Raw genomic sequence first — 24,904 nt, 5'->3', positions numbered from 1 at the left:
TCCTTCTAGCTTTAGCAATCTTAAAGTCCCAACTATTACCACTTCACAAATTTGATTCAGGGCTATTGATGATCATATTTAGTTCATCACATCGCACCTATCTCATTTCTATATAGTTATACACACAAAGAGAATTTTATTAGGATAACAGCAGTGCCTTTAAAGAAGCTAAGTGAACTTTGCTCCTTACGTTAAAAACCTGAGGTGATACCAGTGAAACTCAGCCAGTCTTGTAAGGAGTATTTGTTGTGAATGATGGAAAAGCTTCTTTGAAAGCAGTGACTCTGTTATAGGGGAATTCCTGATCAAGCCATCCCTGGTATAGTCTGCAAATTCCTGGCAGAGAGCAGATAAAGTTTTAATATTTCATTTACCATGGAAGCTGAATGGATAGTTTTAACAGACTTTTTGGCAATAGTTTGCAACTTTGCAAAATTGTAAATCATAGGTATTAGTGATCAGAAAATGAAATACATATTTTAAAATGACCACTTGGTTTTAATTTTGTGGAGAGGGAGGAAGAGGACTTCAATGAAAGGAATAGAAATGTCTTCTTCCTCTCTGTCCACACTGTCCCCTAAACAAACATTTTTCTGAGATTTTGGTAGAAATTCCTACAGAAATTATATAATATAATGAGTGTTTTATTTATTTTTGCACTTAACAACAGTCATAAATAATAAACAAATATCAGAGACCTTGAAATGGCAGAGAGGTTCTTTTGGTTCCTGGATTTGCACACTTTGTCCCTGGCTCCTCTCAAAGTGTGAGATTATGAGAGAGATTAGATGTGATAAAACTTAGGGGGAAAAAAGGTCCTGGTTACTGGCAGAAATATGGCCGGAGGGAGCCATAAATGTAATAAAAGGAGATTTCTCAACTGCAGAAAAGAATCTTAGATTTTCCATCCAGATGGGCAAACCCCTAGGTGGGCTAAATTTGTAAGTCAATCAGACCCAAAGTGTATGTCTAGAGATTACAAAGAAAATAAATAGATCTGTGGGTCAGAAATGTCTCACTTGGTCTGAATTAACTGCTTTTCTTTCTACTAATTTTCACTAGTTGGTGTGTGTGTGTCCCTGTTTTTCTTTCTTTGATTGGTAACACATTTACTATTAACTTTGATATAGTATAATTTTAGAAATACAGATTGCATTTATTCAGATTTTAAGTTGAATTTATTTATACTTGCTCCCTTCTTAAAAAAAAAAACAAAACCCAAACTATAAGTGATTTACCAAAGAGACCAAACACACACATGATGTATTTGTGTATATCTGCTCCATAGGCTTTTGGTAAAAATTCAACAGTCATTGAACATCCACTGTGTTCAAGTCATCTTGAAGTTTATAAACCTGAATGAAACGTGATTCTTGATGCCTGACTTTTGGTGTGTTACCTCATCTAGAAGCAGTTGCTTTTTAACAGGAGGGTAACCACTCCAGTTTTATATCAGAAGCACCTGGGGAGCTTGTTAAAAATATACCTGCCCAGGCCCTAGCTCTTAGCTTAGGGAAATTCTGATAATATTCAGGGCCCGTTCTGCAGTGCAGTTTTAACAACCTCCCCATGTGAATCTGATACAGGAACCAGGATTAAGAAACACTACTTTAAGCTAAGAAAGGACTAATTGCAGGACTGCAGCCACAAGTCAACCAGGTGGGTACCCTTGAAATCTACAAAGGGAGACGTGGCTAAACGCTTTTCTAAGGCTGTCTCTATTTCCACTGTCTCAGAATGGATAGTATAGTCTGAAGAGCACTCAGAAAGGGCAGGGTTGGGCCCAATCTTCTCTGTAAAACACCTGGAACAAGAGTGCTCTAGAGGAATGAAGCAGCTACAGCCAAAGACCATCTCCAGAGCCTTTTCAAATGCTCTGTTCTTATTTCTCATGTAAAACATGGCTGTGTAAATTTTCTCCTTCATTCGACTGGAAAGTCTTTCTTTCTCTAGTCAAGGAACATAGTAACCCATTCGTAATAGCTATTTGACAGGTATTTGTTTTGAATCCTCCTCATCCAAATCCTGGGGTCTGACCAGGATGTATATATGTATATATCCATCTGCATGTTTGTAAATATCCATAAAAGTACATTTGTTTATAAAACATTTCACTTGCACAAAAGAATATGTGAATGTGTAACATGCACAGGGAAGAAAGAACAATAAAACAAACACCCATGGACCCACATCCCAGTTTAAGACATAGGAAGTTGCCAATACCCATGAGGTCTCCTGTTGAACAGCTCCTGAAATTTACATCAGAATGCGTGCATTCAATCATTGACTGATTGGCTAATTCATTCACTTGCCAAATGTGCCTAAGTGCCTGCTAATCGATGTAGACGATTAGTATCTCTTCCGTTGGAGTGGCGTAGGGGTGGGGGTCAAAAGTGACAGTTTCCAAAGGTGCTCAGATTGCCTTTCCTGCAAGCGGCCCTAACCCAGCCGGGCCCTCCAGAGCGGGCGTGGTTTCTGCGTGCAGACACTTTGGGCAGAAACTACTGGTCCCGGCAGTCCGCGGGGCGAGTGGGCGGAGCTGGGCCGGGGGCGGGGGCCGGGCGAGAGGGGGCATTGTGTCGGGAGCGCGGAGCTGCATTTGTCTGCTGTAGGTGCTGGTCGAGCTAGCGTCGTGATCGCCGGCGTAGAGCTGGAAGTGTCAGCGGCGATCACTGTCCCGGCTGGAGACCAAGTCCGAGCAACCACGCGCCCGCTGGCTGCTATCGCTAGGAAGGGGCGGCGTGCCGGCGGAGCAACATGCAGATAGGCGCCCAGCGCCCTGACGACCCTTCCCGAGAAAAGGAGGCCGGGGCGGCGCTGGGGCGGCGGGGAGCATGAGGCAGGCCGGGGGGCGGTTCGGCTCGGAGCGCTGCTAGGGAGCGGCGCGCGCTGCACACTCGCCGGAGCGCAGCGGAGGGCGGGGAGCCGGGCTGGTCGCGCCAGCGGGCGGGAGCCGGCCGCCGGGAGCTGTTCTGATTTCCGACGCGGACGCAGGGGGCCCGGAGCAGCCCCCTGCCCCGGCGTGCAGCCAACATGGGCAACGCCGGGAGCATGGATTCACAGCAGACCGATTTCAGGGCGCACAACGTGCCTTTGAAGCTGCCGATGCCCGAGCCAGGTGAACTGGAGGAGCGATTTGCCATCGTGCTGGTGAGTGCGCGGCGGCGGCCGGGAGCCGGGCCCAGGGGCCCCAGACCAGGCGGTGCAGCTGACCCCCGACCCCTCCCCTTCTCCCCGCGCCGGGAGCGAATCCCCGGTCCCAAGGGGGAGGCGCCCACTTCTCTTATTGTGGCCTCCCTTGGCCTTCTCTCCGTCCTCCTCGATCTCCCCGCGCCAAGCCTTCTTGGGGTCCCACGATGGGGCACGGGGCTGGGGGTTGGCTGACTGGCCGGACCCGAACCCATTGTCTGGCGGGAGAGGCACCTCGCAGCGCGTGTGCCGGGGAGGTGCGGCGTGGGCGTGAAGGGAAGGTGGCGCGGGCTTGGAGGAGGGGGCGGCTGGCCGCTAAGGCTTTTTGTTTAAGAAAAAATCTCCCCGCAAACCCCGAGTCCTCGAGAACCATCCAGCGGGCGCCCAGCCGGGGCCCTGCGGGGTTCGGGGCTGATGGGCGCATGTGGCGGGTTGAGGGCGGCGTGGTGCGCGAAGGCGAACTTGGAGGCGGACGTCTGGCTTGGACGAAGGGAGCTCCCCCAAAAGGGAAAGAGAAGGAAACCCGCGGCTTGCGGCGTCCCAGTCCCTAAGCGAGGAGGGGGACATCTGAAACCTGCGAGAGAGAAGCTTCGCCTCGGCGCGTTCCTTTTGGTCTTAAATGTTAAAACAAACCACAAAAATGTGCAGTTTTGCGGGGACGTGTTGCAAGCTGTCCTGACTCTAGGGATCCCTCCCCTCCCCTCGCCAAATCTCTGACTCCCTCCCGAAATCCGCTTCTCCTAGCTTTCTAGCTTTGTAAATCTGAGACACTTGAAGACTCTTCTTTCTGCCTTTCCTTGCTGGGTGTAAGTTTCTGGGCCCCTCCCAGCCTGAGCCTGTCAGTGCTGTGAGCTCAGGAGGGTGTGGCGGTCTCCCCCTCGCCCCAGCCAGCGTCTGGACCGCAGTTTTTCCCCAGACTTCGATTTTTAGTGTCCCAGCCTCTCTTAAGGGGTGTTGGGAGGGAAACAGGCAAGATTCGACGCGTTCCTAATACTTGCACTCGTACAGTTGCCTTTTCCTAGCTAGTTACCTGTACACCCTACAATAGTAGGCAGCAAGAGAAACTTGTGCTTAAGGCAGTCGAATTTCTCGTCTGCATACGGGGTTTGGGCATGTAACCTCCCAACTTTGGGGATTGACCAGAGTTTGAAGAACACTGGGACGTTTAAAAAGCCTTTCTTCAGGCCCTTGAAAAGGACTGGTTTAATATGGGGACTGTTCTGGATGGCAGATTAGCTTTGTGCTCTTTGGAAGAAGAGCCCACGAGCTTTTTCGCACCACCTGGAAACTCTGCAGTGACAGTCGCGAGATAGATGAGGCTGCCTGTCTTGCACTCCGTGGTCTGAGATCTCACACAGCTGCTCCCATTGTTGTGCAGAATGAAACACTCTGAAATGGAACTGCCTAGGCTTAATTACTTCTGAAGGCAGCCTGGGTGCAAACTTGACCTGTCTTTCCAGGGACAAACCTTTTTGGTTCAAAATCCTCTTCCTACCAGACTACATGGTTCTTACCTCCTAGCCTTGGGTGTTCTGTCTTTCCGTCCATGCTGTGCTGGTTGGGTGTGCGTGTGTGGGTTGTGTGTGCTGGGTGTGTGTGTGTGTGTGCATGTGTACGTACACTTGAAGTGGGAGGGCCAGTTACGCAGGCAAACCAGATAATAACAATAATGCAATTAAGTTCTCAACTGGGATAGCATGTGTTGCATGAGCTTTGAGTTACCCTGCTGATTAGTGACACATGGTATGAATTACCCTTTGGGAAAATAATGTCCCATCATTAATATGGTGGATCTGTGTTACTGTTAAATCTAGAAGGCACAAATTTAGTATATAGAAATTCATGTTTCTACATCACAAGCTCTTTGGGGCAGTGGTTACTGTGTAGCTCCTTTTACTCTGTCTCATACACAAGCACTGGATGTGGTTCCTTTCTTTAATAGTTTATAATATTTTACGCCTTTCAAAACAAACAACAAAATCAAAAAATACCAGGCTGACCTTTTTCTGGCTAAGACAAAGCTTTTGGGAAAGTATCAGCTTGGGGGCCCTCTTGTTAGGGATGCACTTGGACCATTGATGTGGTGTTCAATGTAACTCTCCCTAGTCAGCTCCAACTGCTCTTCTGAAATCTGTAGGGGGAGTTAAAAGGAATCCTTTTTATGGGCTGACAGAAGTACAGAGTTATGGTGACTTCTCTTGTGGTCAGGTTTTTTCTAAAGGTGCCCATGTGATGCTCTCAATGTGCTTTTTCTTCTTGAATTACTTAACAAATCAGCTCAAATCATTTAATTCTGGAGATCAAACTTGAAGGACAGATTATAGGTGGTAATGTTCAAAGCATGTGTATGGGGGAATTCTCTGCCCTCACACAGTGGGAATCCTTTGGGCATTATTGATATTATTGATAGTTTTATTTCCTATATGATAAAGATCATGTAAGTTTTTGGGAGGAAAACAGGATAGTAATACTGTATAGAAAAGTATGCAAATACCTCATTGTAAACATGGCTTACAGCAATGGTTGAGCCCTCAGATATGGAAAGTAATTCCTCTCACCCCACCAAGCTCTAGAATATTTAAAGCACTGAGGAAGAGTAAATAAAAATTTGAATAACAGAAGTCCATCTATTTATCAAAAATCTTGAGATAAAACCTACTCAATGACTACCCCCTCATCAGTCCATATAAGCTAAACTGTGTATATCTAGAAAAGTACTGGGCATGAATGGAAAGATGAGAGAGTGAAAGATTGCTGAATTAAGATCAGTGAAGGGATAGGCTCTAAAAAGTTCTTTTAATAGGGAAAAAATGGAATTTTTGTATAGAGATTTCAGTTACTGAACTTCTGTAGTTAATGACTAGTAAAAATTGGATCCAAATCTTGAGTTAAAATCCTCCTAAAGAATCTTCTCCCTCCCTGAACTTGTGTTCATCATTATTACAATGATAGTTATAAACCTTATATTTAAGGGAAAAGATTACTGACTCCTTTATACACTTAACTATTGGCATCCTCGGACCTGCCTGTCAGATAGAGCTATAAGGTGATATACCTTTGTGTGTGAACAATGTTTCTGTTACACTCTTCCATGGAAGTGTTTCATAAATTATAAATTCAGTCATCTGCTTCAGTCTTTGTTCCTTTAAGATATTTTATATATTTTATGAGTAATACTGGGTCCCACACATTTATAATTATCCAAGTGACCATTATATTTGTTAAAACTTTGTCTAATTGTTGGGAATGCACACACACACAAATACTCCCATGACCTTTATTCTCAGAGATGATGCTCTGAAGGTGATTTTTGGGTGTGGTGAACAATTGATTGTCCAAGAATATCTCTTTGGACATTAGATGCTCCGTATATTGTTCACTGATTTTTGGCTTGCAGTCACTGTTTACAATTTAAAATGTAAGCCCCTCAATCCCTGTGTCTAGGAGCTGTCTTTTCTGAGTCTCAGAAGAAAAGATAAATTGTAAGCCCTCCATCCTGGCTGCCGTATCTGTGTGATAGCAGATGTCAGGCTGCTCTGCGAGCAGATTCAAAAACACAGATTCGGAAGTGATGGCTTAGGGCTGTAGTATCTTATGTTTAACACCAGGAACTACTTGGGTGTGTGATTAGTTTGAGTCAGTTTCCTTTTCAGTTTTTTTCTTGGCCCTGAGGTTGAATGTGGTCACCGTACTTAGGAAGAAATAGGAACATTTTCTGAACATCTACGCTGAGTATACCCTATGCTTCCATGTTCTCACTTAATCCTCACAATGACTCCAGCTATCAGCAACATTAAAGATGAGGAATTAAGATTACTTAAATTGACTGAAGTTACTTGAGTTATTAGTTACCCAGTCTAGGATTTTTAACCCAGATTTGTATCTCTACTCCCCACCTCCCCACACCCTCCCAATATTATGCTTCCTTGGGCTTACAACTGGTAAGAAAGAACAAGAACAGAAAGGCCTGGAACTAGCAATAAAGCTGTTTTTTTTAAAAAAAAAATCTTGAATCTGGTAAGTACAAGTTTCAAAACTATAAAGTTGGCAGAAATGTCTTCAAAGTGACCCAAGTGCTGTGTACTTAATGTTTCTCTTTAGATGTCATTCATTTTGGCATCTTCACTGTGCTATTCTGTTTTCAGGCATGGAGTTAAATATTGATTTGGTCCAAAAGTGTACTCTTCAGTTTTTCCTTTCAAGGTAGACTTGAACTGCCTTGTTTGGGAAGTCTGGACTTCCCAGATCAGAGGGGAGAGACAGCCTGTCAATGTGATGCATGTGCTCCAAATGTAATGACTTGTGAAAAGGACAAGGAAGGTCAGGTTTTAACATTTCAATCTATATCCTTCTGCAAGATGTTGTTCCTTTTCAACCACTTCCCTGCAGAGCCTTTGCCATGAAGTCCACAGAGCAGATGGATGGGTAGGAGTGAAGTTAGGCCGTCATCAGAGGCATGCTGATTTATTTTCTCACTTTTCTCCTGTTGAGAGGGAAAAGGCCAGTGAGAAGGGGGATGGATGGAGTGTTGTTATGACCTCTTCCAGGCAGTAACCCCTGAGTTTTATTCTCCAGAGTGGGAATATATGTGTACGATGGTACTTTTCATCGTTATCAGGATGCATTTCCAATAATTTTTTAATAATCTCAATAAAAACTGAAGGTGTATTTGGGTTTCTAGGGTAGGGTTGATCAAAAGCTTTTCTCTGAATTATAAAAGCTTGGCTCCATTGGGATACTGGCAGCTGCGTTAAACTGTTGAAATGCAGAGGAGAGACGGTATGCTTGCCCTTAAACCCTTCAGTGATAGGAATTACTTGCACGTGTGGCCTTTCATTTAGCAAACAGCATTGGCCCCAGGAGTGGCAGATGTAGTTTCTAGAATCATCATCTCCTGCACCAACTTGGGCAAGTGATCTTTCCTGTGATCCTTGTTTTTTCTCCTCTGTAAGTGGGAATACTGTTTGACACAACTGTTAGGATAGTCACGAGATTTTGGAAATCATAGCTCTTGGAAGTGTAAAATTTTTGAAACATTACATTGTGAGCCATTAGCTGACTTCTTGTCGATGTTTTGTGTAGAAAAGAGTGAGCTGTAGTCTCTGTTGTCTGGAGAGTAGCATTTCCAGGGTGATGACTGAAAGTCACATAAGCGTAAGGAAAAGTGTTCTAATATTTAGAGTTGTCAAAAATTGGAGCTTTCCAATTAGCGTTGCTAAGACAGAAGCTATATGCAAAATGCTGATAATTGGAAAGTCTTTCTGAGCCCAGGATCCAGCTAGTGAATGGCTTGCATGTTACCTTTCTTGGGGCAAGTCTGCTGACTGCAGGTGTTGGAAATAGAATTATAGCATCCAAGACTGGGGAAGGGTCTCCTTGGAGGCTCCTCCTGGGCTCAAAGAAGCAAAAAAGTAGTGTAGGCTCATGCTTGTTTCTGGAAATTCATTCAATTTTATAAAAGCTGTGGCCTGGAGAACTTGGTCTTCATGAACTGTGCTCTTTTCATACTTAGGGTTTGGGGAGTAAGGACAAGGTGAAGTGGGCTCCCTGGTTCTTGTATCTGAGCAAGTAACAGATAAAAAGTGGCTAACTAAAGAGGCACTGAGGCCAGCTGGTTGTGTCTCCTTTGCAGGAGAGCGCTAGTACCTGGACTCTTCTTAGAAAGGCAGCGAATCCTTGTGAAAGCACAGACTGGAATTGCTTAGGAGGGAAGGTGGGTTCCCAGCTATGCAGATGCTTGGCAGCCCCCATTTTGTAGAGAGGCTCTTCGTCTCTAGAGTGGGGACCTTTCCTAGCTTTTTCCATTGTAAGAAGTCTATCCATAGACTTTGGGATTACTGGTCTCTACAGAGAGAGGCTCCTGCATCCTCTTGGTTCTCACCTACCTGAACAATATGGGTGGAGGTAACTCATGTCTTGTCTTTCCTTTAAGATGGTGTCTGCTCAGACTGCAGGGTGATCTTCCCACTCCTCCCCCGTCACCCCATCCTTTTTTCCCTCCCAGCCGCCCTTCCAACACAACACCACAGACTATGCTGTTTCTGGTGGATGTGATATAATTTGGAAGGGATATCTGAGGAAGAGCTGGTAGGTCAGGGAGCTGTTTCCTGAACTCTGGGTCAATTGAGGTCCACAAACGTGGACCAGGATGGCTCGAAATTGGGAAACACCAAGTCCCTACTTGGAAGTATGGTGGTATTTGTTGTAGACGGGAGAGTACTTTCTTTTCACACTCTTAAACTGACCAAGGAAACATGCCCAGTGGCATCGGAGCTCGTGGTGGGCACCTTGTCTCAAACTTTCTATAGTTTCTAGGGCATACCAAAACTGTTTCCCTGGACACATCTTCATCACTCTTGTGCCACCTGGAACTGACTTCAGTGACTCTTCTTTTGCATATAACCTTAGTCTACTTTTCTTGTTTGCTGAAGAAGCTTTGTTGCATTGATAAGCTGCTGTATCCATTGCCTCAGAAGCTGAAAACTTTGAGGTGTCTAGTTCTTGCTGTCTCCAGGAGTAACCTCCCTTGACTGACTTCTGTATGGTAGATGGTGCACCAGACTTGGTTTATCCTTAAAACTTGTTGGCTTTGGGAAAGGTGTCAAGTCGTTCACATTTTGGCCCCATGTCTGGTGCTGGTCAGTCACCTCTCTCAGGTCCTGCCTTGAGCTGAGGCTTTGCTCAGGAATCTGCCCTCTCTTCCTTGGTGTTTCTTTTCCCTGTGAAGTTTGGCTGAATACTTTCTTTAAAGTAGGTGACAAAGGGATTGACAAGCCGAAGTGGTGCTTTTCAAACTTGGCTATAGTCGGCGTCACCTGGGACCCTCAAATAGACAGATGCCCAGGTCCCACCCCCAGAGATTCTGATCAGTTCCTCTGGAGTGTGACCTGGGTGTCAGAATTTTTAAAGCTCCTTAGATGTGAGTGTGTAGCCGTGGTTGAGAGCCATGTGCCAGAGTAGTTTTTCTCCTCTCCCTCCCTGTCCCAGAGACCAAGCATAAGAGTTAAAACCACAGTGAAAATCTAGAGAAATTAGGCAAAGTTGAGGAGGGTTAAAAAAAAAAAAAAAGCTCCTAAAGATACTTTATTCAACCGAAAGCACCAAGATGAGAAATGTAGAAGAGATGGGTCAAAGCCTGTTGAATGTTAGATTTATTTAACTATGCATTTAAGAAGTGGCTGTCAAATAATCATAATGATAATTTGCAGAGAAAGTTCTATACATTCTAGCTCAAGAGTGAACAGTGACCCTGAGGTTTACTACTGGGATAGAACAATCAATAAATCAATTGTAGTTTTGCTTAGGCCTCTATTCTCAAGCCTAATTTTTTGTTGGTTCAGTGCAGGCTTTTTGCTTTGATCTCTGGTTTTACCACTTACAAAGACTTGATGAGCTTGGCTTCCTGGAGTGAAATTCAAATACCCTTGTGAAATGTAAACAACGTTCATTTATTAAGACTCCTATAATCAAGGCAAATTGGCATGCTTATATGAGCAATTAGCTTTGAGAATAGAAAGATAAATAGGATGCTAGGTCAAGAATGAGCCGATTGTTCTCAGTGTAAGACTCAAGTTATTCCTTTAATAGTTATAAGCAAATAGACATTCCCCTTATTCTTAATCTTTAGTGTTTGTGGTTTGGGGCTAGGGGGACAACATACGTGGTTTTCTCAGCTGAAAGGATAGAAGCAATTATTGGCTCATTTTCATCTGGAAATATAAATCTTTCCAGGTAGTTGGTTTATGAGCAGATGAAGCTTTCTAGTATTTGGGAGAGGGCAAAAGGAGGCATGGATTTAGATGGGAATATTAAAGAATAATGGAATTTTACTTTGGTGGAGAAGGTTAAGAAGATGAATTTTACAGTGGCAAAAAGATTGAAAATAATCTCATCTGGCTTCAGTGAACAGTGATCTTTGTGTGTGTGTAGAGGGAGCCTTAGGATAACCAGGAGAAGCTAGATTGAACATGATTGGACCTGCACCGTGGCAACATTGCTCTCTGAATTCAGTACCACTTAATATCTTATTTGTGGAAAGTTGGGAAGCCTACATGGAAAGGTGATGAATGTGTAAAATATTTAATAGCTTCGTAGGTCACTTTGAGTTCTTAACCCTTTCAGTCCCCAGTATGTTCAGCCTTCTGCTTCTTCCAGGGAAGCTTTTCCTCTTAGTGGCAGTCTTGCTCAGTGAGGATTCTTTCCCCAAGGACTTCTGCCTGATGAACCTAGGAAGTCAGTTCAGGCCAGATGTCTTCAGACCAGAATGTTATAAACTTGAAACTGGTGATTTTCCAGGCATGACCCAAGATCATCCTTCTATTGCCCACTAATGAGGCCATCTAGATGTGAACTCTGGGAGACTTAGGACTGTGTGGCCTCCTGGGTGTCCTTTCACTGTAGAAGTTTTGAGTCTCAGGGTAGGCTTTTTGGAAAGCATTTATTTGGGTGAGAAATCTTCAGATCATCTGAGAATTTACCAGGTCTCAGTCTTCATTTAATGGAGTAATTTTTTAACATTAGACAGCTGTATTTTATTTTACAGTAATTGTCAGAAATTTCATTAACTTTGCTATAAATTTCTTTTTGTTTTTATTCTTTGGGATGGTATCTCCTAATCATCCTTAAAATTTTTTTTTATTGGCGAGTAATGTACAAACGGAAATGGGCCTTTTTCATCAGTGTACAGACTGATGGATTTTCAGAGAGTGAAAACAGCGCTGTAACCAGCTTGGGTTCAGGAATCAGAGGTGCGGTCTCCCTGTTTTTCTTCACATAAGATTTGACTTGGCTCCTTGCCTCTCCAGCCGCAGTTGCTCACCTGCACTTACTTTCGGAGTGGCCAGACTTACATGGAAGAAAATAGGCCACAGGATTGCGCCTTGTGGTCTGATTCTAAATGGCTCTAACCATGAGGTTTCTACCACTTCCTTTGAGAGATTTCTTCAGTTCAAGCAGGCCTCACCATTAGGAGATATTGACATTATGACATCTTACTGCTGCTTTCAGTTACATCATCATCGATAACCATAATGGTATTTTTAATTTTTTTGGTAGAGTATCTGTGGTTTTCATAATACTGAGAAAAGTATATTTTGATTTGTGTTCCTAGAATAAAGCACGAATGGGAGTGGGATTTCCACAGTGACAACGAGCATGTGCCCTTTGTGCTTTCAATACTTGGAATTAGGCATTTGCAAATACAGGTTTTGTGTATTCACTTTGAAGCCTAAGTTGCAGCCTTTAGGTTTTTGCCATCATGATGACTCTTTTGAAATATTAAAAATGTAAGATTAATGTTAAAATATATTAAAAAATATAAGACTGTGATTCTCATCTTTTGGTTCAGTTTTCTCATCGGAGCCCTATTATGTTACTTTAGACGTTGATCCAATTTGAGAAGCTCTTTGGCCATCTTTGTTGTCGATGGTTTACCTTCCATCCTCTCCTCTGTAACTTCTGTAGCCCCTGCTCCCCACCCACACCTGCTTTCTCACTGAAGCCTTCCACAGTCTGGCCTCACAGCTCAGTCGGTAAAGAATCTGCCTGCAAAGATACCCTGGAAGAAGGAAATGGCCACCCATTCCAGTATTCTTGCCTGGAGAACCCCATGGGCAGAGGAGCCTGGCGAGCTACAGTCCATGGGGTCGCAAGAGTCGGACACGACTTAGCGACTAAAACCACCACAGTCTGGCCAGACCCATCTTCTCTCCTGTTTCCTTAGTACACCCTGACGTGGACTTTATGTCTGCTCATAGAGCAGGATTGTACTTTTCCGCCGCTATGTCTTTCCTCACATGATTCTCTTGCACGTCACGTACTCCCTTTGCTTATTTGCTCCTTAAAATTATATCTGGCCTTCAAGGTTCTTCTGAAATCCCATCTCTTTCTCATGTCCTTATGGATCCAGTGTCAACTTGGGGGAGGTGGGAAAAACAACTCCTTTCTTTGATCTCTTTATAGTGTGATTTATTTCTTTTACTTATGAGGCCTGGGATTAAGTATCACCTTGTGTGAGGTGTGTCTGTAAAATAAGGGGATGCTTTTATGTGTAGCTTTGTAGCTACTCATTACCCTGTTGGCCATCTGTTTGTGTCCCTGTTTTATTTGCGAGCTTGCACTGTGGGCTCCTGGAAGCCAAGGCTCACATCTTACAGGTCCTGGCAGTTTCTCCTTGTCCAGTGCAGTGCTTGGCCCAGGGAAGGGTCTTAGCAGATAATTACTGACTTGATCAGAGAACTGTGCCTGCTGAAACAGGCCTGGGAATTGAGTAGCTGCTCCAAGAACCTATCTCACTGGCCCTTCTGGGCTGATTGTTAATTGCACATAACTTGCTTTTGAGTAGCTGCTCCAAGAACCTATCTCACTGGCCCTTCTGGGCTGATTGTTAATTGCACATAACTTGCTTTTGTGTTGAAATGACACTTTGTCGCAGCTTCTCACTCATCTTGGTACTCTGCATAGCACTTGACTGTAGTAGGTGCCCAGGAACACTATTCAGAGATGATAAGTTGGCATCATGCTTTTGCCTGACTCCTTACGGAAATTTGGTGAATTAGAAGAGGAGGAAGGCAGTGGAAATGACCAAAGGAGGTCCATGGTTTTTCATTGGTGTGTCATGATGAGCTGTCGTCAAGTGAGTGGTGGCAGTGTACTGTCGGGTTTCCTTAAGTGAAATGTCCTTCATAGTGTTCCCTTTGTTGTTGGGAGTCAGGCAGGTTTCAGTGAGCAGCATTCCTTAGTGTAGCATTTTAGTGCTTTGTTGTTGGTGAAGTGTTTGCAAATAATGATGATTCTAAGAGTTCTTAATCCATGAGGGCCTGAAGGTATGTGGCTTGAAGTTACAGAAGAAGGTGGAGAGGTTGGTGAGCTCATCTTAGGTCCTCCATCACTAAAACTCCAGGGGCATTCCAGGGTCAAATAAGATGCTGTTTATGTTTTCTGTGCTTTATATGCCTGTCTTTAATGCTCTTGGCAAACCTTGGAGGGAGATACTATCTTCCTTTTACAAATGAGGCAGTGAGGCTCAGAGTGATAAGGTGGCTGCTTCCTAAGGATGGAGGCACGATTTGAATCCAGGCCTGTCTGATGAGAGAATGCGCTCATTTCTATTGTATCACACTATGTATATTTTCAAGTTAGTTATAAGAAGTCCTTAAATGTTGGCCTCTTATTCTTTATTTTTCATGTACCCTCTAGACTAAATTCACTCACATCAAGGCTGTCCCTTGAGTGTATGAGTCTTGCATCGATATAGTGATAGATGTTCTGGGCTCTGAGGGTTGAGAGGCCGATGTATTAATCACTCAGTCGTGTCCGACTCTTTGCGACCCCACAAACTGTAGCCCTCCAGTCTTCTCTGTCTATGGGATTCTCCAAGCAAGAATACTGGAGTGGATTGCCATTCCCTTCTCTAGGGCATCTTCCCAACCCAGGGATCAAACCTGGGTCTTCTGCATTGCAGGCAGATTCTTTACTGTTTGAGTTACAGGGAAGTCCTGAGGGTTGAGAGGGAAAGCATCATTTCTGTATTTTGAGTGTTCAGAAACAGTTTCCTTGGAATAGGAAGTGGAGCGATGCTAGCTTTGTCCCAACTACTGCTAGACTACACTTTTTATTCTACATTGTGCAGGTTTGCTCACGTGTCACTGCTTAAGAAGGGTTTATACCTTAATTAGTCTGTAAGTGTTTATCGAGCACTTGCTATGTGCTAGGCAGTGTTGTGGGCTCTAGAGGATGTGGAGCTGCATGAGGCCCACCAATTGTCTGCCCTCAAGGAGCTTACATTCCAGCAGTGGGAAGGGTTGGTGGAGGCAGCCAGACGTGAAAGGGGTACATCATGCATGCTTACATGCATGCTCAGTTGTGTCTGACCCTCTGTGACCCATGGCCTGCCAGTCTCCTCTGTCCATGGGATTCTCCAGACAAGAATACTGGAGTGGGTTGCCATTTCCTTCTCCAGGGTATCTTCCCGACTCAGAGATTGAACCCAGATCTCCTGTATCTCCTGCCTTGGCACAGATACATAAATGGACCTAAATTTCCAATGCTGGGAAGTGCCGTGAGGGGAATAAAATAGGTGTTATAAGGTGGTTCCTCTCATTTAAGATCTGACTGATGCATAATTACATGGCGATAGAAATCACAATGGCAATGGCTTCTGGGGAGAGAGACTGAGGCACATGAAATTCCTAGAGTGATGAACATATTCTAATCCAGACTGGAGTGTTGGTTTTACAAATGTAACCTGTCAAAAATCATCAGATTGTACACTGTAGATGTGAATTTCACAGCATAAAATTGAATTTCATTAAAAAAAAAAAAATTCTAAGATCTGACTGATGGGGGTCAGGCAGGGATGAGCCCACAAGCAGGTGTAATTAGGGCTTGATTTGTCAAGCCCTAGGGCCGGGGGGGGGTTCCTCAGACCCTGGGGCAGCTGAAGGGAACAGCGAGAGGAATGTCCTCAAGTCCATGTGGCTTCAGACTTGACGTGTGGGGAAACCTCCGGAAGGCTGGGCCGAGGACTGCAGGAGGCTGTTCGCTTTGCCAGAGTGGAGCTGTTCCTTGTGTTAATCATTAGCTCTGTCGTCACAGCTCTCTGCCACTTGTTGAATTCAATAGATTTTTGAACAAATTGCAGTCTTGTCACTGTTCTGGACCCGTGAGACATCCAGTTGGGGAATGGAGTGTTTGATTAGTGTAGCAGTGCACTTCTCAGTAAAGGCCCTCTGAAGGGACCCAGTACTTGGAATGGCCCATTTTATCTACTTAAAGCCATGGGTTGAAATGCAGCTTTTTTTTTTTTAAGCTATTATTTGCTGCTAGTTTGTTGCTCAGACCTTTCTCTTCTTTTTCTTTCTTTCCTTAAAAATTTTTATGTACTTTTAAAGAGCATATGACAATGTTACATAGAGGTTTGAATCCGAAGTTAAAAGTAAGGTAAGTGGTATAGTGAATTATCCCTGAAGTCCCTTAAGTGGCTCATCAGGGTAGTGTATGCATGATTCTGGATAAACAACCTTAGAAAGTAGTTCTTGGGCGTGTTAAAGTTTGAGACCTCTGAGGTTGACTGAAGGAGAGGCCACAGAAGAAAAGTCCCTATGCAGATGTCAGGTCCTCCCGACTGTTTGCCTCTCAGACCTCCAGCAGTGACCGGACAATGGGTGGGAATGCTATGACATCTTCCTGCATTAGACTTCCTCCATTCAATACCCCACTAAACCTTTAAATAGATATCAGGGAAGTTGTTTCTTGTGAGGATTTTAAGGCAGCCCTCAAGTTAAGTATGGGTTGGATACGTGAACAGCGGTAGTAACGATAAAGGTCACTGATTGTGCATTTCTTGGGCTTCCCCAGTAGCTCAGATGGTAAAGAATCTGCCTGCAATGTAGGGATAGTCAGGTTCAACCCCTGGGTTGGTAAGATCCCCTGGAGGAGGACATGGCAACTTACTCTAATATTCTTGCCTGGAGAATCCTATGGACAGAGGAGCCTGGCGGGCTACAGTCCATGCTGTTGCTGCTGCTGCTAAGTCACTTTAGTCGTGTCCGACTCATAGTGACCCCGTGGACTGCAGCCTACCAGCCTCCTCCGTCCATGGGATTTTCCAGGCAAGAGTACTGGAGTGGAATGCCATTGCCTTCTCCGACTACAGTCCATGGGCTCAAGTTAAATGTGTTTGGGTGCATGAACAGCAGGAGTAGCAGTAAAGGGCACTGATTGTGCGTTTCTTTAATTTCTTCCGTCAACATGAAAGATGACCCAAGACCCCTGAAGGGTAGGGATCACCCTGTTTCATCTAGAAGAAGCTCAAGATTCTAGAAGTGAAGGAACTTGTCTGAGGACACACATTTCTAGGAGATACTGGAGCTGAAAATCAAACTTTGTTAACTCTAAAGCTGTGCTCCTAACATGACTGTTTTCTCTCAATTATGAAAGTATAATACAAATTACATATAAACATTTTGGTTCAGAGCAAATTGAAAACCCTGTGAGGATAAATTCAGTAACTTTTTAGTCTATAGTAATTTTGTTCGTATATGTCCAGAACCAAGCGTAACTATATGTCCTTCAAAAAAGAAAATTGAAGTTAAAATAAGAACTGAATGAATAAGCCACTGTCCACTGTTGAAATAGTAAAGGCCAAGTAAGCTTGTGATCAAATTGGCTTTTTTCTAGTAACAGTTGTCCTCTGAAGGCTTTCTGAAGGCTCTCTTTCAGACAACTGTCTCTGAACCTTTGTTTTTTTTACATCTCCCTAGTAAAATGGCTGTGTTGTTACAGCTTGAAGGCTGTGGAATAAGCCTTTTGATCACCCCTCGGTGATAACCCACAGTCTTGGACTTCCTTGGGAGGGATTAACCCTATTATCTTGTATTAACCAGCTTGATGTGGGGTTGCTTATTTTTAATAAAACCCATGTTATCCCATTCATATCAATCAACAAATATTTTTTAAAAATTAATTTGTCTGTGCTAGGTCTTAGTTGCTGCACATGGGATTTCTAGTTGTGGCATGCGAACTCGTAGTTGCAGCATGTGGGATCTAGTTGGCTGACTAGGGATTGAACCCAGGCGTCTGCATTGGGAGCAGAGACTTAGCCACTGAATCACCAGGGAAGTACCTCAGCAAATATTTTTTAGGGGTATTTGCTCCAAGCTAGGCACTGTTAAAGCTTCGGGAGTTGGTAATAGACAGGGAAGCCTGGCGTGCTGCAGTCCATGGGGTCAAGAGTTGGATACAACTGAGCGATTAAACTGAACTGAGGCACTGTTAAGATGCTGTGACACAAAGGTGCATAAAGCATCATCTCTACCATTGAGGAGTTAATTGCCTAGTGGGAGAGGTAGGCAGAAAATGGAAATAATGATGTTTTTAAAGTGTTTATCATATATTTATGTGCTATATATATAATGGGCTCTATAGAAGGGTATGTCAAGGTTAAAGTCTGATAAATCTTGATAAGTTAATACATGTGGCCCAAAGTTGTAACTCAACCCAGGGACTGAACCTGAGTCTCCTGCATCGGCAGGTGGATTCTTTACCACTGCGCCACTTGGAAACCCTGGTGCCCTTTTAATCTGCCTTTGTTAAAGTGTTAATTTGAGGGAATAGCTGTGGACTTGTCAAATGAGACTCCTGTGTATCTCATGGATGACTTTAGTGAAATCGTTAAATGTGAAGAGCAAGGTCTGGTCCATTGTGTGAGGCCTCTGCTTGGGTATTTTATCCTGACTTTTTTTTTCCTTTCTAGAAGAAAAAGCCTGTTGTTCCGGGCGTTGAGTTGTTCCATTTCAGAGCTAATGAAAGTGTTAACATCTTCATAATTGGAGCTGATGAGCACCATGCAATATACCACAGTGTGACCAGTAGGCAGCTGGTTCACATGAGAAAATACGCTCAAGGTCATGACCATCTGGGCCTTAAAGAAACTGTGGTTGGTGTTTTGTTTGGCTCCTGCTTCAATCTGGGATGGGCGGAGTCATTCGGACTTTATTCTGAATTCCAGTAGTGGCAGAAAAAAAGAGGATTTATGTAACTGGTGTGTGGATGGCCTTCTGCTTGAGATAAGAGCATTGTCCAATAAAAGCTTCGTCCTTGTTTCAAATCAAGAATAGAGTGTCACCTGATTCGACCTAGGAAACAAAGTCATGAGTCACTACATGCTGCATTCCCCCAGTAACCCCTTGCTCTATATTTTTTTCAGAAGATTCCTTATTTGTTTGATTATCTTATCTACACAGTAAATCTTGCTGAATCAAAGCTTATGAAACCGAGCCCAGTCCCAGATCAGATTAGTATACTACCAGCATCCTGAAGTGGGAGCCTAGAATTTTCTGAAAATGCTTTACACACTTTTTTTCTTGTTCACTTTCCAAGGAGGGAGGTTATTCTTTTTCTCTCCACTGCTAAATGTCACTTACGCCCTATATTTTATGGTGGCATTCTACCTTTTAAAGTCACTGAGATAAAAGAGTATTTGATAGAACTGTCAGACCGGTATGATTACATGTTCTGTTCCCAGACCCTTGCGGGTTCTTAAGTCTCATGAGCTGAAGCTGTGTGTATGTTTTTTCTCGGTGCCCTATTTCCATATCAAATAGCCTTAGTTTTTGGATTTTAGTAATGAAGGTGTGAACCCAATCTGTCAGGCTTATTATGCCCTTTATTGTAGTCCTTAGTCAGCTTAGAATTGCACGAAAGGAAGTAATAAGCCAACTCTAAGAAGGTCCAGATGAAAAGGATTATAACATGGTACAGAAATATTAGCACGCCCGCCCCAGCGGAGTGACTCATTCCTTTTGGAGTATCCATTTTGGCAGCTTTTTTGAATCACACACCAATCACAGTGTTGGTGTTTTTGGCGGAGTGCTAGACTTTTACCCTAACGTTCATAATGGTCACTGCCAAAAGGGAACAAAGAGGAGAATCGTAAATAAGATATAATAGCATCACAAACATTTATTTTTTTTCTTGAGCAGAAACAAAATTGGGAATTAGCTGATGTCTTTTCCATTACAACCCCCCCCCCCCCGCCCTGAGAAAACCACCACTTATCCCAAAGAAATTAAGACCCTGGTGGGTCATCCCCCATCTTTGGCTGTTGCAGCTATGCTTCTTATGCTAGTTTCCATTCAAGAGTTTCACTTCCCAAGCCTTCTTCTCTAGAAATCATTCTTTTAGAGCTTAAGGGTTTTCTCCTGATGTCTTGGTGACTAAGCTTTCTTTGGGCTTGTGCCACCTTGGACTGCGTGTTGTCCTTCTGGGAAGAAACTCCTGTGCACTTCAAAGGAGCAGCGGATACACAGGGTGTATCCAGAAATAAAACTTTGACCCTTTGTCTCTCGCCTTTTCATCTCTCTCTCTTAACAGGCATCCTTTTCTTCTGTGCAAACAGACCCTTGTAATTGTTGTCGTCTGTCCTGCTGTTAAATGGTTTGCATCCCTGCTGCAAATATGTGCTGCAGTTTTATGCAGAAATCTGCTTCCAAGCAGTTTAGTGCTGTGCGGTGTATGTGGACTTTCTGGCCTGTGTCCTTCACTATGGAGCTTCCCATGTGGTTCAGTGGGTAAAGAATCTGCCTGCTATGCTGGAGACCTGGGTTGGATCCCTGGGCTGGGAAGATCCCCTCCAGTATTCTTGCCTGGAGAATCCCCATGGACAGAGGAGCCCAGTGGCCTGTAGTCTGTAGGCTCACAAAGAGTCAGGAATGACTGAGTGTACACGCTTCACTATGAGAAACTGTTGTAGTGGATATGTTCTTTTTTTTTTTTTAACTTAGCTTTTTGTTTTGTATTGAGGTATAGCTGATTAACATGTTGTGATAGTTTCAAGTGAACAGCGGGGGACTCAGCCATACAGATACATGTATCCGTTCTCCCCCAAACTCCCCTCCTCTCCAGGCTGCCGTATAACATTGAGCAAAGTTCCCTGTGCTGTACAATAGGTCCTTGTTGGTTATCCATTTTAAATATAGCAGTGTGTACATGTCCACTTCAAACTCCCTGACTATCCCTTCCTTGCTCCCCGACCCTGCCACCACAAGTTCACTCTGTAAGTCTGCGAGTCTTTCTGTTTTATATGTAAGTTCCTTTGTATTATTTCTTTTTAGATTCCATAGATAAGGGATGTCTTATGATATTTCTTCTCTGAATTTTTCACTCAGAATGACCATCTCTGGGTCCATCCATGTGGCTGCAGATGGCATTATTTCATTCTTTTTAATGGCTGAGTAATATTTAATGGAAATGTTGTTAATGAAATAGACCTGACATTAGAGAATAGTAGGATAAAATACCCACAGCCCTGTAGAAATATGGTCCAAGCTTCTCTGTCCTCTTCTTCCTTCCCTATTCAGAGGAAACCTGTCCTGAATTGGCATGTGTCCTTCCCCTGTGGCTCAGTGGTAAAGAATCTGCCTGCAGTGCGGGAGACTCAGGAGATGCTGGTTTGATCTCTGGGTCAGGAAGGGCCTTGGAGGAGGGCATGGCAACCCACTCCAGTATTCTTGCCTGGAGAATCCCTTGGACAAAGGGGCCTAGCAGGCTGCAGTCCATGGGATCGCAAAGAGTTGGACACAACTGAGTAAGCATGCACTTGCTAAGCACATTTGTCAAAAATAAAGTTTATAGAAATGGTATCTTAAGTCATGTGTCCTTTCGGATCTTTGTGCATTTGGTTGGAAAAGTATTCACTTTGATGCATGTAGCTGTGGGTCAGTTAACTTTTGAGTCATATTCATTGGGTTCCATAAATCATTTACTGTTGGTCTTCATTGTTCGTGGATTCTAGCTTTGCAAATTTGCCTATTTGATGAACATTTGTTTATAGTCCCAAAGTCAGTACTTGTGGCACTTTTGTGGTCATTCATGGATCACAGGGTGGTGAAAAATTTGAGTCACCGGATGAGCAGTTTTCCAGCCGAGGTCGAACAGGTGACTGTCTGCTTCTTGTTTCCGCTCTCTGTCAATGAGTGTCCTTTTGTATTTTGTTTAGTGACATTTTTCACATTTTTTTGTGCTTTTTGCTGGTGATTTTGCTGTGTAAAATGGCCTCTAAATGGAGTGCTGAAGTGCAGTGTAGTGTTCTTGAGTGCAAGCTGCCTGAAATGTGCTTATGGAGAAAGTACGTGTGTTGGATAAGCTCTGTTCAGACATGACTTAGCTGTTGGGTTGAGTTCAATGGTAATGAATCAACAATATGTATTATAGTAACATTAAACAGAAATGCACATAACAGTTTTATGTATTGATGTGACCAGAGGCTCAGAGAAACCTGACCAGTGGTGAGGTAGGACCTACTGGGGACCATCTTGGCTTTGGTATTGAATTTCTAAGCCATCTTTGATTTAGGTAGAGGGATTCTTAATATCCAGCTATTTTTATCACCATTTACAAAGATATTGAATAGTTTTGGAAGAAGGGGAAATTTTGTAGGTTCTGTCTTACCCTGTTTATTTGCTCAAGTGAGGATTCCCAGGTTGCTCTGGTGGTAAAGAACTCAACTGCCAGTGCAGGAAAAGTTAAGAGATAGGAGTTCTGTCCCTGGGTTGGGAAGATGCCCTGGAAGAGGGCATGGCTACCCACTCCAGTATTCTTGCCTGGGAAATCCCATGGACAGAGGAGCCTGGCAGGCTACAGTTCATGGGGTTGCAAAGAGTCGGACACGACTGAAGCGACTTAGCGTGTGTGTGGGTGCATGTGCACACATACACACACGAAGTGCAATAATAGTCTCTACCAGTTTTTAAGGACTTTATATGGGTCAAGCACTCTGGGTGCTCCACATGTATTTCTCAGAATAATCCTGTGTTATTTTGATAATTTACTTAGTAAATGGTTGAGTGTGATTTGAACTAGGCCACTCTGACTCCATAGCATAGGTTCAGCTACTTTGTACTCTCTTAGTGAAGATAGAGGGTGAGGTAGGGGTGAGGGTGGGGTAGGGGTGAGGACTAAATGGGCGTGGAGTAGATATCACTTGGAAGGTGCCATCCCTCAGTAACAAACTGTGGACTGTGACCCCAAAGGAATGCTTATTGGAATGCCACTACTTGTGTTAATTTCTCATTATCAGATAGGAGAAACTGCAACCAAAGCATAACAAAGGGAGTTCTATAAGCTACCAATAGCATCATCATTCTTCAGATCTGGAGATCTCACTTGCTCCTAGGAAGGTGAATGAACTCTATGAGATTCACTTCTCAGTAAGGTGAATGAGAACAATTGATGTCATTTCTTAGAATCAGGGACTTTTTTCTTATTAATAAATGATCTATGTTTTTATCTTCTGAAAATAAATCTTCATGGCCGAGCTTGAAAGAATTAATTAATTCTTTGAATCATGGTCTTTCTCATTCTTGAATGCAGCTGAAGCTACAATATTTTTCTGTTCATGGCCTAATATGTACAAGTTGTGTAAATCCAAATAAAAAACAAGTTTCATAAAGTAATACTTTACTAAGTGGATTGTACTCCAGTTTTTTAATACCATTATATTCTTTTAAAACATGATTGTCTTATTTTAGATTGAAAAGATCTGTAATATGATAACTAAATTCCAGGAATTGTTTGTAATATAATATTGAAGCAACCTGGTCAGATATCATTTAAATCCCTCAGCTCGTTAAAGCCCACACCAAAGAAATTGTTTACTCCTTAGATTTGATCTTCAGACTCTCCTTAGGTCTTTGATGAGCTGCCAGTGTCTATTCCTTGTGGTTATGCTGAGATTGGAAACATTTGCTTTATAAAATTTTTGACTGCATAATAAACAGTGAAGGAGAATTAAGACTCAAGAGGGTATTGAGAAGAGGGCTTAATTTTAGCAGGTATGGTAATATCTTTGGATCTGTAGCCTCTTTTTTTTCTAGAAGAACATCTGGAAAATACTACACTTACTCAGTAAAAGAAACTTTTTCATTCTGATAACTTCTGATTTATGTCTCCTAGTTTTGCCTATGTGGTGGGAATCGGGATAATGATAACACAGTTGTGCAAAGTTTTGCTTGAAATTTAGCTTGATAGCTTCACTTAATTTTAACTCAGTGAAATGGTTCCACTAAAATAAAAATGAGAAACAAAAATCACATGGCAGGCTTTTGGGGTATCTGTGCTAAATTTTTAGTGAGCCATTTCTGAGGCTGTATTTTTGCTTTCTTTCACATATACTTCTAAACTTTCTGATAACTTTATAGATAATTGTCCTCATTTATTATGTCTGTGTTTCAGTTCACATCTGCTCCTCTTCAATAGGAAAACAGATCACAATGGAAGGTGGTTTGATACTTTGTTTCTGTGTGCCTTTATATCTGTAGACCTTTACAGGTAGCACTGTTTTTACATCTGTAGACCTTTACAGGTAGCACTGTTCTCAACAAATCATTCACATTCCTGGGTTTATGTTTCTGATTTACAGTTTAACTGTGAGGACCAGAGACTTAAACCCAGGGATTTTAATCCCACCTTGCCAGCCACATCCCTGAGATCTTCTGTATTTTAATTTTATCATCTGCAAATAGGAATAAATACTGCTCTTACCATCTCAGAGCATCGATGCGGGATAAATCCTTCAAAGAGCTTTGGTAGAAGGAAATTCTTTGATGCGTAATAATGTGAAAAGAGGAGTTACACTTGACTGCAAAGTCGTGTTACTGTAACATTACCAAATAGAACAGCAGTTTATATTCAGCGTGACTGCTAAACACATTTAAAAGTAATTTTTTCTACTAATGCAAATAATATATTCTCAGGTGGAGGATTGGGAAATGCAGTTTAGAAATAAATGTGGACATTTCTAATTCCATTGCCTAGCAATAAGCACTGGTAACTATTTTGGTGTACATATTTCCAGTATGGTTTGTTTTCTTGTTTGCATCCATATCATGAACATCTTTAATTTGAATTTCTGAGTGCTTGCAAATTGTTACAGTGATGGGCATTTCACAGTTGATTTAACTAGTTGCTTCTTGTTTGAGTCTCAGGATGGTCTGTCTCTTAAACTCCACCTAGATGAATATCCACGTAGCTGAGTCTTGGCACACATTCTAAATCATTTCCGTAGGATGATGTTGGATACAGTTTAAAGAGGCAGTTCAGAGTGTTTAAAACAAAACAGGCATTAGGAGAATTAGATTCGACTTTTAACTTTGCCACTAATTGTGGTTGTAGTCTTTAAATCACTTTCTTTCCTGGGCTTCATTTTTCTTTCTCAGTC

At 43.0% G+C, this 24,904-nt stretch overlaps 1 protein-coding gene and 1 long non-coding RNA gene across 2 annotated transcripts in view; both read left to right on the top strand.

Annotated features, from left to right (window-relative positions):
* Positions 1 to 2,529: 2,529 nt before the first annotated feature.
* Positions 2,530 to 24,904, top strand: part of FMNL2 (formin like 2) — a 324,502-nt gene continuing 302,127 nt past the window's right edge. The window contains 1 exon segment of the mRNA XM_081577993.1: positions 2,530 to 3,150. Within this exon segment, the coding sequence (XP_081434119.1) occupies positions 3,034 to 3,150 (117 nt within the window). The 5' untranslated portion in view covers positions 2,530 to 3,033.
* LOC145541481 (uncharacterized) lies at positions 8,772 to 17,272 on the top strand. The gene is made up of 2 exons (XR_014079050.1): positions 8,772 to 11,484; positions 16,800 to 17,272. It is a non-coding gene; the product is annotated as an uncharacterized LOC145541481 (long non-coding RNA).

Source organism: Giraffa tippelskirchi, chromosome 3, assembly GCF_054371585.1.
Source record: "Giraffa tippelskirchi isolate mGirTip1 chromosome 3, T2T-mGirTip1v1.2.pri, whole genome shotgun sequence".
Lineage (NCBI taxonomy): Eukaryota > Metazoa > Chordata > Mammalia > Artiodactyla > Giraffidae > Giraffa > Giraffa tippelskirchi.
The sequence above is the reverse complement of the archived record's forward strand: the minus strand, read 5'-3'. Positions and strand labels throughout refer to the sequence as shown.